Source organism: Pinus tabuliformis, chromosome 4_2, assembly GCF_031772625.1.
Source record: "Pinus tabuliformis cultivar Carrire ecotype Pingquan chromosome 4_2, CPIR1, whole genome shotgun sequence".
In the NCBI taxonomy this organism is placed as follows: domain Eukaryota; kingdom Viridiplantae; phylum Streptophyta; class Pinopsida; order Pinales; family Pinaceae; genus Pinus; species Pinus tabuliformis.
In genome coordinates, this window is record NC_142304.1 from 171,149,268 (window position 1) to 171,162,876 (window position 13,609).

Here is a 13,609-nt window from a genome sequence, read left to right on the forward strand (position 1 = left end):
AGGGCGGAAGAAAGTTATTAATGTATACGTGAGGCAAAAGTTAAATTGAGAAGGTTAAAGAAATGCAACCAGAGAAAAATTTCAGAACAAAAAGGCTACTAGACATTCATAAAACAACTTAATGAATCAGAAAGGAACTCTAACTTGTTTGTCTGCTTTTAAGTTCGGTACTCAAGCAATATCTACTTATCCAATAGCTCAGTTTCTTATAATAACCTTTGAATGATTTATTTTGGTCCCTTTGCTTCCGTTTCAAGAACTGGGATTATTCTACATTCTGTCATAGCACATGCCTTTAATTGAAACTGTGGATTATGAAAGTACATCAGCTGTATTGTCTACAACCAAGAAAACTGCATCCCTTCCATGCCCTTGATTAGGCTCTCTCGTTACCCTATTCCTCTCTACACTCATTCAGGCCTGTTGGTTCTAAAAAGCACTGGTTTGCAGCAGGAGACACAAGTTTCCATTGACTTACACTGATTGCCAGATTATCAGCCCAAGGTTGTTAACTTTGCCATGAATCTTATATTGAAAATGGCATGATCATCTGCCAACATACAAAATTTGCACAAGTCATCTTATTCAGTTTTGAAATGTTATCCCTATTTTGAAAACCGTATACAAACAATTTTCCTTAAGATCTCTTCCATCAGTGAGCTGGGTTTTAAACGTACATTAATGATTAAAGCATAAAGATGATATTTCGTCTTTAATATAAAGCATAGAGATGATATATTTGACTTTCTAAGAAAATATTGAATTTGATTTCCTATGAACATTGCATCGTGCACCTTTTTAGCATATACCCTCTTACAAAGAAATCCGCCCACAAAGTCGCCATCTTGCACCTTGCTGAAACAAAGATCTCTCAAATACCCAGATATCTTGAACTAGTATCTGAAATTGCATGCATGAAATGGCATTAGTTAATTCTCACTGCATAAGTGATAAACTTGCTGAAACAAAGATCTCTCAAATACCCAGATATCTTGAACTAGTACCTGAAATTGCATGATTGAAATGGCATTAGTTAGTTCTCACTGCATAAGTAATAAAAGAAAAGGGTACAAAAAAGCTACATGGAAATCATAAGCCAAGATATACAAAACTTGCAACTATAGTCAATAATAATGGAATCTATGAATATTTTTTTTTGTAAGTTCGGCATTGGTGAGGCTACATCATGGTCATGTCCAAAAACAACACCCGAATAGGTTGGGAAATTGAACTGGTGAGTTAACATCTAGGAGTGCCTTAACAGCACACCTCATCACTGTCTATCCAAGACGCCATGGACAATAGAAACTACAAATGTTAATTACAATCTTCATTTCCTATATAGGATTATAAAAATACACAGCAGAGCCTATACGGTGATATATACCAGTTACAAACAGAAGGTTGAAATTATCTTATTATTAACTGCGATGACTTAGTGGAAACCTTTGTGAAGACATTAAATTATATTCACCATAGCAAATGAGATGGAATGCAAATTTTTCATGTTGGAAAAACATATTACTAAGTTACCACGATCTAGAAATGGATCTGCTACAAATTTTGAAAAGTTAGGACTTAAAAATATGAAAAATGACATTAATTTTTTTTTCAAAGAAAATGTCACCGGAAAACCCAAGGGATGCTTCTCCATATTCATGGATGACACAGAACTAGTGTCCCTCACCCAAGGGGATTCAAAACAAGCATAGGCTGGAACAAAATTAGCCAGATGGCCAGCTATATTGATAACAACCAGTTGAGCTAACCCCTTGGGCTGAAAATGACACACACACCGCTTCCCCATATCAGGAAATGATATAGTAAAATCATGAATTAAAGGTTCAAAACCATTCATCTCTTGGAAAAAGTAACCAAAAAGAGAGTTCCTATTATATGATGTAATAAAATCATAAACCAAAAACATAGAAAATTCAGATTTCACGAATCAAAGGTTCAAAACCATTCATCACTTGGAAAAAGTAACCTTTAACAGACTTTCCATTAACATATTATATTAAGCGTAAGAGTCAAGAGGTGATACGTTAACATCGTGGATAGATAATAAACAGGTAAACATTGAACATACACATGATACGTCAACATTGCACACATGAAAAGTAGAAAATTCACAGATGCAAAACTCAAATTGGTGGGTTTTGAAGTTGGCAGAGGATAGGTAAAAGTGGGACTTCAGGGCCTATTAATTTTACTTTTATTGTTATTATTATTTTTATTTTAAGTTTTTAAAAGTGTTTTTGGTTAAAAGATTTTAGCTTTTTGTTGGAGGATCCCGTTGGAAATACTGAGAGGGGGTGAATCATTATTTATTATTGATTAGTATATTTATCACTATTTCTTATCGATTAGTATATTTATAATTCCACAGAGCATTAATTGTTATTAGCATCAGATACACATAAACAACATCAACACCATTCAAAATTGCATAACAAATAAAGACAACAAACAAAAAGATTTTTTAGGTGGAAACCCCTCCGAGACAAAAACCACTGAGTGCTTCTTAGTATTTGTCTTCAAAAGATTTACATCAAGTTTTCAACTCCAACTAAAAGAGGCTCCAACCCCCTGATTTACAGGCTCTAACCTGTTGGACACTCCAATGCCTTGTTTATCAACAGCAACTTGGAGGACACCCCAACGCCCTAGTTTACAAGCTCCAACACCTGTGTACCATCTGCAACTGGATGGATGCTCCAACGCCCTGTATGGGCTCCAACCTGAAGGTGCTCCAACACCTGTGTACCAACTGCAACTGGATGGATGCTCCAACGCCTTGTACAAGCTCCAACCTACCCTAGCACCACCCTACCGCCCTGAAGTGTTCTCAAGCTCCAACTTGAACGAGACTCCACTCTCTTGCCCCACACCACCCTGCCACCCTGATTAGCTGGTGGACCATGTTTCACAATTTTCAGATTGCATCCCCTTGTGCTCAAAATTAATATAAAGAAATTGTAATGAAAGTTCTGCTGCTCTACTCGATATGTATATCACTGTCAAATCCTAGCAGCCTCACTGCTCAACACTGCCAAAACTGACCAGTGTAGAATTGTACTTCAAATAACATTTACTGTCATACCTAACCCTGCCTCTGCTAAATCACAATGCCAAATCAAACCATTGCACAATCTGCACATCAAACGCTAGCTACACCAAGTAATCAATCTGATCTCTGTATCTGTCAGTCCTCTACTGTATGACAATCACTGATGTCCTTGATGCACACACTGCAATGCTCACGAATGAATATGCGTTAAAAAGTTCATGGAGCAGTTGTCCAAACCAATGCTACAATACTGGTGCCCAAGGATGTATCAATCAATATGTCTCTGGTATTGAGGCTCAGTCCTAGATGTCTTGGGTCAGTTCTATGACCTACTTGCAATTCTCTCAAACTCCACCCAAGGAGGCCTACTGACATATGTCTTGTAGTTGGTTAGATATAGAAAATGTCTTTATTGTCATCAAAGTATTGTTGCCATGTAAGGTCACTGTTGTGTCATGTGTTGTACACCTGTTGTCACCTACTGTCATTTCAAACTTTTTGTCATTCAACAAGGTATTTGACATATCAAGATCATTGTCAATATTGGAGATTTTCACTACAAGGCTATCGTCACATCATAGTCAAGCCATGCAATAGGTCATATATTGCATAATTGCACTACAGTAGGTAACAATGTACTGCGCTACTACTATACATCAGTATGTTAGTGTCATCATTAAGTGATATTAAGTGATTATCATCAAGAAGCAAAGTCAACAATGCTTCTGTTGTCCTTAGCAATAAAGAAACAATCTCAACCATACTGTCATCATCGTCATGTTATAACTATAGGTCACTGTAATGATTACGGTTCATATCCAATTCACTGTCACATAGGTAAAATCAAATGTACTGTAAAAAGATCACTAATACATCTCTAAATCTTAGTTACTGTCAAGCATCAATGTTGTTTCCATATCAATCCCAATAAGAGGACATATTGTATGGGTAGAATAACGCTATTAAGTGTTATCACATTTAATTTTGTCAAGTTAGGTCACATCTCAAAGTGTCACTATTAAACTGGTATCACATTATTATCGTCAATGTTTGCAACAATATTTTATCATTGCTATCAGGGTTGTCACTTCCTCATCTTACCATCCGGATTTTGTTACTGCTTTACAAGAGTGTTGTCAGTTGTTAACACGCACTGTACAGTCTCACGCATGCATTACTTGTCACAATTGTGATGTAGGGTCTATGCTTTGCAACTGTATTACAAGATTACTACAAATTCATTGTTGTAAGAGTATATCACAAGGTATTCTTGCAATGGAGTCTACGATCACAGGGCATTTGTGGACCAAACCTTAGAGAAACTGCAAATTATCAAGCCCTAATCAATCCTAATAGGAAGCAGTTAATGTAGGCGTTGGCTCTTCAAGGATGATTCAGTGGTTTTCTAGGCTAGTTCTACCCTACAAATGATTTAGGAAACCCATGATGCTAGGAGACCGCATTGATCTTTGGGCAAGCCTTCGGTGCTTAGAAAACGGATAAACCACCGTAGAAGATTGACCCTTAAAGAAACAAAGTTTCGGTCATTCTACACAGAGGCTCATTACAGTCTGAAATAAAGGTTTGAACATTCAGTTCCTCCACAGCTTTAGTTCTCCTCTTGCAAAAAGAATGTGCCCAAATGTACCACCAAAAACCCAAAACAAAAACATGAAAAACAAAACCCTTATTTTCAGATATTCGTTGTATTTAGCCCTGGTGAGGGCAGAAGATCTTAAGGCCCAACGAAACTTGCCAAGTGAATCATCAAAATCAAACACAACGGAAACTGTAACCCTTCCTTAGATGTAGTGTTTTCTTCATAAGGTCTGATTCTTGTTCAAATCATTTTATTTCCAAATGTATGCATTGGAGGAATATTGGGTGCTCTTTTATAGACAATGGAGGGATTTCTAAAGGCAACCAAAGGAATTTTTTTGGAGAGATTAATTTTTAACTTTCAATTTGAATTTCGAAGTTTAATTAAAAATGCCACACTTTAATGAGGTCGACTTGAACTCATCTTTTGGTCCCTTAATAAACTTCTTTTGGATAGGCCCATGCTACTTTTAATTTTCTTAAAATATGATTTACTTGTAACTTTTCTTTTGGGGATCTTTGACTAGGGTTTCAACTTTAAGAGCCACATCTTGACCTAAAATAAAACCGATTTACTTGTGGCATTGTTTTGGGGCTTTGACCAAAGAATTGTTCCCACTTCAACACCTACTTTCAAATTTGACTTTTGACTTGGCCAATAATAGTATGCCATGTCACCACCCCTTGGGGTTTTGACCCATTGACTGGGGTCTTCAACTTTTGTTGTAGCGGCTACAACCACCCTCCAAAATTTTGCCTTAGTTTCGTTTTGGAGCCTCCCTACCAACCATCCTTAGCAGCGTGTCTTGCACTGTTGAGTACATAGGCTTCACTGATTTATCAGTAGCTTGCCAACCTGTGCATGTCAGTTTGCTTCACTCCCCTCACAGGTTGCCATTCCGGACTTGGGCTAGTTGTTGGTTGAGAAACTCCCTCAGAAAATTGCGCAATTCTGGAGGGGAACCAACCTTCCCCCCAGAAATTGCACAAATCTGCTGGACAGACTGCTGAGCTCCAAAATTGCGCAGAACAATCAGACAGGTTTCCTTGGAAAAATTGCACAATCTGGCCCAACACTGCAGCTCAAACCAAAAATTGCACAAATCTGTTGGGCAGCCTGCAAGGCTCAGAAATTGCGCAATGCAATTAGACAATGTTCCTTGGGAAAATTGCGCAATCTCGCCCAACATTGCAGCTCAGCCCAAAAATTGTGCAATTTTGGGCAGCAATCACTTGCTCCTCCCAGAAATTGTGTAATCCCTTTGGGACAGCCAGCCCAATTCCTCTCAATAATTGCGCAAATCCCTCTCTCAGTCAAGCAGGTTGTTGCATGTGCCTTCAGGTTGATTGGTTCCCTTCGGGACCGAGCAACACTGATTTGCATGCATGGGCTTCTCTCCCCAAAATAGCAAAAGGCAGCATGCAAAAGCCATCCCTAGATCTAGGGATCTATTTTTAGCAGCTGAAGGTTACATGAAAAGCTCATTTTAGAAGGCTCTTTCCAAGTGTTGCTTTTTCCTCGATTTGTGGCATGCGCGTCATAACCTCGATCTTATCAGAACTCGTGAATTAGATTGCTGTAGAGCTCATTCCTCACATTGACCTTGCAGCTCTGATGTCCCACATTGTATCGAGGAGTCTTTGGCACTTTCAGCTTAGTTGTTTCAATGTAAGTTAACTTTTCATGTCTTGCGCTGCATTTCTGTCGCTTTTTGTGTTTCACTTTGTGTGAGTGTTGTCTGTTTGATTTCAATGAGCGTTTATTGTCATTTTAATGTATGTTAGCTTGTAGAAGCATCATTTCAGTTTTCGTTCGCATCTCACTGCTGTCGCATGCATGACACTGTTTTTGCAGCGACTTGCTTCACACACATGCATGCTTTCCCGTTCTCTGAATCCTGTAGTTATTGTTTGCATGCATGATCATTCACTCTTGCTTACACTCAGTATCACCATGCATTCAAACTTCTCATGTTTTCAGTGGCCCATCGGCGGGCTGGGCTGCCTTAGCTCGGACCTTGCCTTGCCCAGCTAGCATTGTGCATCTCTAAAAGTGAAGGCTCTGCCTTCCCTCCAGAAATTACACAAGTCGGGTTCGACACTGACTTCCAGGCTTGCATTGCGCAATTTTGGGAGGCAGTGCCTCGCTGGCCCAGAAACTGCACAATGTAGTTTGCTGGTTTACATGTCATTGCTGACTGAAATTGCGCATTGCACAGTTTTAGTCCTCAGCAGGCCAGGCTAGACTGTGCATTGTGTAGTTCCAACAGTCAGTCAGCCTCCCGACAGCTTGGACTGTGCCTTGTGCAGTTTTGGTAGTTAGTCTCCCAGCCTCCTGATGAAAATTACGCAATCTTCAAAGACAGTTACACAGGTATGTTGCATGTCAATCCTCCAGTTTGTTTTGGTTTTCGACTGACATATTGCTTGTCATGAGTGTTGCTATGTCTCCAGGTATCACAAGTGTTCGTCTGCCTCGGAGCATCAAAAGTAAAATGGCTTCCAGGAGAGCAGGGTCGAAGACATCGTTTAGAGCACAACTAAGGACGCAGTTGATCAAGTGTTTATGAACTTGCCTATCTATGAAGACATCAAGTTGTTCATGGGCAAGGATATCAAGATGAAATGGCAGTGGCGTCACAGTAATCAGCACCATCAGCAGTAGCAGAAGGTAGCACACCTACATGCGACAAATGCAAGAGGAAGGTTGTTGACACGCAAAGGCGGAACAAAGTTGCAAGTTCAAGCAGATCCACTTGTGATGAACGCACCTTTGGAGATTAAGGCTATGAGGCGATGACGTGACGAGGATTGCGCGAAGGCAGAGAGAGAAATAAACGAGTTACAGGTGTTGAAGCAGCAACTCAAAGAAGAATAGGAATTGCACAGACAATAAAAGGAGTTGCAATGGGAACAAGCACAGCAGGAGGCGCAACATGCACAAACTGATGAAACTGCACCCATATAGGTGATGGACCCATCCAGCTGTTGGAATGGAGCAGATAGGGTGATCAGTGTTGTCGATCACATGCAAGGGTATTTAGGAGCATGGATGTCATTGTGGGCACACATGTGATCCCACCCATTTGGCACACTCACTAAGGCAAAGACAAGAAGCAAATCCGACTAGAGCTGAACATGTATTTCGACAAGTTGATGTGCATGGTCACCAACACACACTTGGAGATCAGTGCAGACACTATGCATCAGTGTGTTGCTGGTCCAGCTGCACTCAAGGTGATGATACGCATGTTACCAGACGAGTTGGACAGAGGAGCCATATAAGTGTACCTGGATGCAACGGAGGAAAGAGTTCGCTTTCAGCAGGATGTCACCATGGAGCACACGGACACCATCACGAACGACCAAGCTTGGCATCAGTTCGCCACCATCAACCATCGTGAGGATGTCGAAGAGTTGGTCTTCCCACAGTTGTCCGAGTTTTAGTGATGTCTTGCATGGCTTTCTCAAGCCTATTTTGTCTCACATAGGTACATCTGTAGAGTGTATGTAACATCTTGTGAAGTGGAAGTTCAAGTGTCGATAGTTGAACGTAACAGTGATAGAGTAGTTGAAGAGTCATGAGGGTAGGTGATGTTGATTTGGGGTAGCATCAGATGTGCTCTAGCCATGAAATTTGGTGGAGAGGCTAAAGCACATGAGATCTCCAAGGCTTAGAAATGGTTTGGGGAAATTCTACCTGGTGAAGGAGATATTAAAATAATTAATATTTTTAATGGGTTTCTAAGTATAAACTTACGAAAATAAAAATATTAATGGGTATTAATATAAAACTGGGTTAAAAGGTTTTAAAGGACATGGATCAAGCCAAATCTAATTTTACTTGTTGATTAGAGATGTAATCTCAGTTGTTGAAGACTCAACAGAAAAAGTATAAGAGGAGGCTTGAGGGTCAGTTGCAGATACACCAGTGTGATCAGTCAGTTTGACTTTCTAGAGCGGCGTTTGCTAAGAGAAATCGAACCAGTGATCAGAGTTGCAGTGTGGGGCAATGAGTGCATAGCAAAGAGCCAACAATAGTGCTAGAAGACCAGCGCAGAGGCAGAGAGGCAGGCGTAGAGCCAACAAAAGCTACGCAGAAGGCCAGAGTGACTGTGCAGAGGGCCAGAGGGACTGCGTGAGTTAGGCAAAGGTTCCCAGGGCCTGCGTGAGTGATGCAGAGGGCCAGAGAGCCTGCACAGAGCATCAGAGGGTTGACGCAGAGGCCAGAAGGGCTAGCGCAGTGCCTTAGAGAGGCGTTAGAGAGTTTTCGTGGAGCAGACTTTTCGAATATCTGCTTCCGAAGAGAGGTACTACTGCCGGATTGATTTCTCTGTAGGGTGAGCCAGTTTGGCACCCAGTTGTACTTAGTTAATAATAAAACCCTCAGAACCGCTGCACCGATTTTCCCAAGTTGGGTTTTTCCTGGGGACGATTGTCCAAAAATAACAGTGTCACTTGTGTGTTTGTCTATTTCTTTCAACTGTTGATCTGTAGATGGTTGAAACTGTATTGTGTTTATTTCAGTGTTTATATGGTTAAATAACTTGTTAGTAATTAAACAAGTAGGTGAAATAAACCAGAGAATACAGATATAATTTCTAACAGGGAATACTTCGAAATTTCAACAGGTGAACAGTCACAAAAGGGAATGTCAAGGGTCACCCCACCCTTTGCTATTTATAGTACCTCATAACTCATTGTAAGGGCTTTTTGTCAGCCAAGCTTCCGATAGGAGTATCTTAGAGAAAGCTTGGAGAGTATTGTAATGAGCCTTAGCTTCTCCACAGTGCAGAGCTAATACATCTCTTTGGAGGAGCAAGCGGCAGTGACTGTAACGTTCCCCTTCAGAAATAGTGGTTGGTCATGGTTGTACTATATGACTGGAACTTTCACTTCTTAATATAACAGAGCCAACATGTTTCATGCATATGTTGTTATTGTATCTCAGCTATCTTGGTTACTCTAATGATATATGTATTGTTTGCTTACGCATGCATGTATGGACTCTTTCTATATAAGTATGTATGAATCTTATCGAGATGTGTTGTTGGTTTAACCATCACTTTGGAGTGTTAGCTAACTTGCTTTCCAGTTTGTGATGCATCTTCGCTCGTGTGTTCCCTTCCAAGCTGCGTGCTATCACAGGTTTCCAAGGGAAGCACTCACCCCACTTTCCGTGTGTTAGAACCATTCATGCACCTTCCTTGGCTTGCTACATATGTCACATCCTTGCTACCAACAAGGACATCTTGCCTCTGTGCGCAACCGCGGTCAAGGCAATACCGTACGACCCACTGCTGGGACTCCTACACCAAATGGTTTGAGGTCTAGTTGGAGCTTCTTACAGGGGAGATCACTTGGCATGTTGGCGGGTCCAACACTGTCAACAACTTCAAATGTGAATCTCTCTCAAGACAAGATGTCTCTTAGGGCATGCCACATACCACCAAAATGAACTTGACGAGGAGAATCCATTGGTGAGGATCTCTATGGCGACTTCTATGATTTTCTCCTTCAAAAACCTTGAACAAGTCTAGGGTTTGTCCATTGACTAGGACACTGAAGCCCTAGAGCTAGGCTTTCCAACCATCTTTCAGTCGAGATGCCAATTTGATGCAATTCAGAAAAATATAAGAGCGTTCATTAACAATTTGACATCAATGTCAAGTGTTTAGTCAAAGTCAAACTCCAGGTTTGATATCAATGACAACACCATTCAACAATCTCCCCCTTTTTCATTGATGAAAACACACATACTCCTATGATCATTGCTCCCCCTGACTTCATGCCTCAATCTTCTTCTCCTAATTTTTGTCCCCCTTTGACATCAATGGCAAAGAATGACTCCTGCTAACAATTGATAACTTTTCTTAGGGCTATATTGTTCTTTGCTTTAGATAATTGCATTTCATTATTTACACATTGAATTCACCCCACAACATCATAACATTATTCAACAACATATGCAATTATATAGAAAGAACAATATCGTCATCAATGTGGTGAACAATAGAAGAAAAGCATTCACATAGAGACACCAAGATCGGTCGGAAAACAGGGGAAAATCCCACAAGGGGGAAAACCCTTTCAAATTCTTCTTATTAGATTGTCATTGAATGTTCCAACAAAGAGAGTACAATCATCCATTTCTTCAACCACAAAATTGTTCAAATTTGTAACTAGGTTCGGTCTTCATAATGCCATGTAATCTTGATTTATGTATTTGATTTAAAGAGAAAAAGAAAATTTATTATTATTATTTTTATAGCATGGGTTTCATGTTCAAGGTCAATTTATTTTAGGTCAAAGCACCCACTGAGTGCTTCTAGGTTTTGTCATAGAGTCAAGAAGTCAAAGAGTCCTTGTCATATGTAAAAGACCCTATTGGGCATTCTTGTATCAAGTCAAAAGAATTTATTGTGAGTCAAGAGTGTCAAAAGTCTCCCTCCAAGACCAAGTCAGGCTGCAAGAAGATAAGTCGGCCTACAAGAATGAAGTCGACCTCATTAGGGTTGTTCGAGCTCCATGAAAGGCTATATATACAAGGCACTTGACCTCATTAGAAGATCATCCAAGAAGTTCGTTAAAAGGACAAGAAAGAAACCTAAAGGGGCAAGTGAAAAAAGAGGAAAACCAAAAGAAGAAAAAATTGAAGTTTTTGAAGACTGTTTTGGGCTACATCCTCCCACACATGCAAAGAAAATTAGGACACACTTTTGTTGCAGCAAGACCGAAATTGCAATCATCACATAAGGTTGAAATTTGGGTTCACAAGATCAAGTTTGGAAGCCGAGTTATCAAGGAAGAAGAAGCTACCTAAGCGAAGGAAGAAGGAGACATATTTCACCATATTTCAACCACACGTGTGAGCTAGGGCTTCTGCAGTAAGGCCAAAAAATTGTAGTCAAAGTTTGTTAATTTTAGGTATGTTCTATGCTAGAGCAATTTATTTCAATTTTCACAGTTAGCTCAATATCTTTTCCAAATTAGCAATCACATCAGCATTAAAGTAAACTGCAGATAGAACATAAATATAAATTGCAGAAGACAAGCCAAGACAAGAGGACACAAGATGTGGCGCTAGCCAGGGACAAACCCCAATGTGGGGAAACCCTTGATCAATTCTTCTTATATGTTCTTCAATAGTTCAGCGAGAGAGAGAGAGAGAGAGAGTACATTTACAATAGAAGTCAACACTTAGCCTTTCTAGATGAGAGAATAGATCATTTGAACATGAGATCAGTTGAAGACATGCTGCTTCAACTAATTCTCCAAGGTGACTCCTTCACCTATTACAGTGTTGCATCTCGTCCACATGTTGCACCTCACCTTGTTGCACTCAATTGCGGGACCTCATGCTGCCACTGCTGTCCCACTGTTAGTGACATTGCCATTCCATGCTTGCTATACTGCTGTCCTGTTTGCTTGCTCAATCAAGCTTCATTGTTGTCCCAAGGATGCACTATACAACATCATATGTCTTCATCATGCTGCCACCTATCACATCATTATGCTACTGTACATACTGTGCATGGATCTGCCCCAAGCCTATCCACGTTGTCTCTTGTTCTGAGGTGATAAGGCCTTTTGCCTATCACAGTATAGCCGTCATCTACAACTCTCTCAAACTATCTTGATTGCAGTCCAAACTATCTTGATTTTGGGCTTGGTCACAATAGCAATACCCACAACTCCTTGATCCTTGAGACAACCCTGTTCAGGACCTGTTTGCACCCTCAAATAACCCACGTACTAATTCGCTCTTCAACAGCAACTTGGTCTCTGTTCTAAGCTCTCCATGCTGTCCTGAAGTGACATTACCTTGTTGTCTCTTCTTGCTGCAACAAGGGCATCCAGTCATTATCTTTGGGCTGCGTTTGGCTATGTATAGACTGCGGCTAAGTCTCCTTGTTGTTGCGTCTAAGGGTTGTCCTAAACCCTTCCAAAACAGTGTAGTATGACTGCGTTTAGGTCTTACCTTGCCGCGTATAGATGATCCTCTAAACAACTCCCTTCTTGCTGTGGCTACGTAGCCTCTGGTGACTGTTGTTAGGGCATTCTTTTAAACAATGAGTTAGGGCAGCGTACAGGATAGGTTTGGGCAACGTATAAGGCAGGTTTGGGCAGCGTATAGGAACATGGATCTCCTCTCTTGGACTGCGGCTTAAACCACCCTCTTTAGGACTCTGGCTAGGGCAGTATTGAACCTCTTCATGACTGCGACTAAGGTTCTTTTGAACAACATATAGGTCTCTTTCCTTAGGGCTGCATATAGGTGCCTTTTAGGATAGCAGATAGGGTCTCTTCTTAGACCCTCCATAGCTGCGTATTACTGATTTTTCATAGGGCAATGTTAGGGTTTCCTTCACCGTGCTAGATTTTCCTTTCCTCCTGTGTCTAGGGCTTCTTCATTAGGGCAGCGTATAGCCTAGGGCACTACCTCTAGATTAGGGCAGCGTTATCCCTTAGGATCTATCCTCCTACTAAAACCCAAAGAAAAGTAGAGAGGAAGAGATCCCAAGTGTGTGTCCAAATGACTTTCAAGGCACCTCTATTTATACTAAAACGTTGAGCACCTGTAGGGTTTATTTGGTTGTTGGCCGACCTTGACGAATTGTCCCATAACACAAATAAATTCATATCTCTGTGAATACTTATCGGAATCGGATGATCTTTAGATCAATCCTACACCTCTTGATGAGAGGGATCCAAGAAAAATATCAGCTGCCATTAACAAGATGACCCATGGAGTTTGGCCCTAGTTGCCAATTTTAACACTCCCTCTCAACTAGGGAGAACTCCATCCGCTGATCCAGATGTCCAACTATACTATCTCTACCATCAGTGCCCTGCACTGCTCTGCTCTACTCTGCTCTGTTCTGCTCTGTTGAGCTCTACCGAACCATGAAGAAGAATTGATCGAGAATGTCTCATACC

At 40.7% G+C, this 13,609-nt stretch overlaps 1 protein-coding gene across 2 annotated transcripts in view; it reads right to left on the reverse strand.

Moving 5' to 3' along the window:
- Positions 1 to 217: 217 nt before the first annotated feature.
- LOC149168728 (Mitochondrial inner membrane translocase complex, subunit Tim44-related protein) overlaps positions 218 to 13,609 on the reverse strand; it is a 453,829-nt gene continuing 440,437 nt past the window's right edge. Inside the window, exons 12-13 of one of the 2 annotated variants that reach the window (XM_089428390.1) lie at positions 818 to 900; positions 218 to 550 (exon numbers count right to left, since the gene is read on the reverse strand). In XM_089428390.1, coding sequence (XP_089284516.1) covers positions 547 to 550; positions 818 to 900 — 87 coding nt within the window. In that variant the 3' untranslated portion in view covers positions 218 to 546. Of the gene's footprint in view, positions 551 to 794; positions 901 to 13,609 lie in introns of both variants that reach the window. The other variant, XM_089428389.1, reaches the window with a different exon arrangement.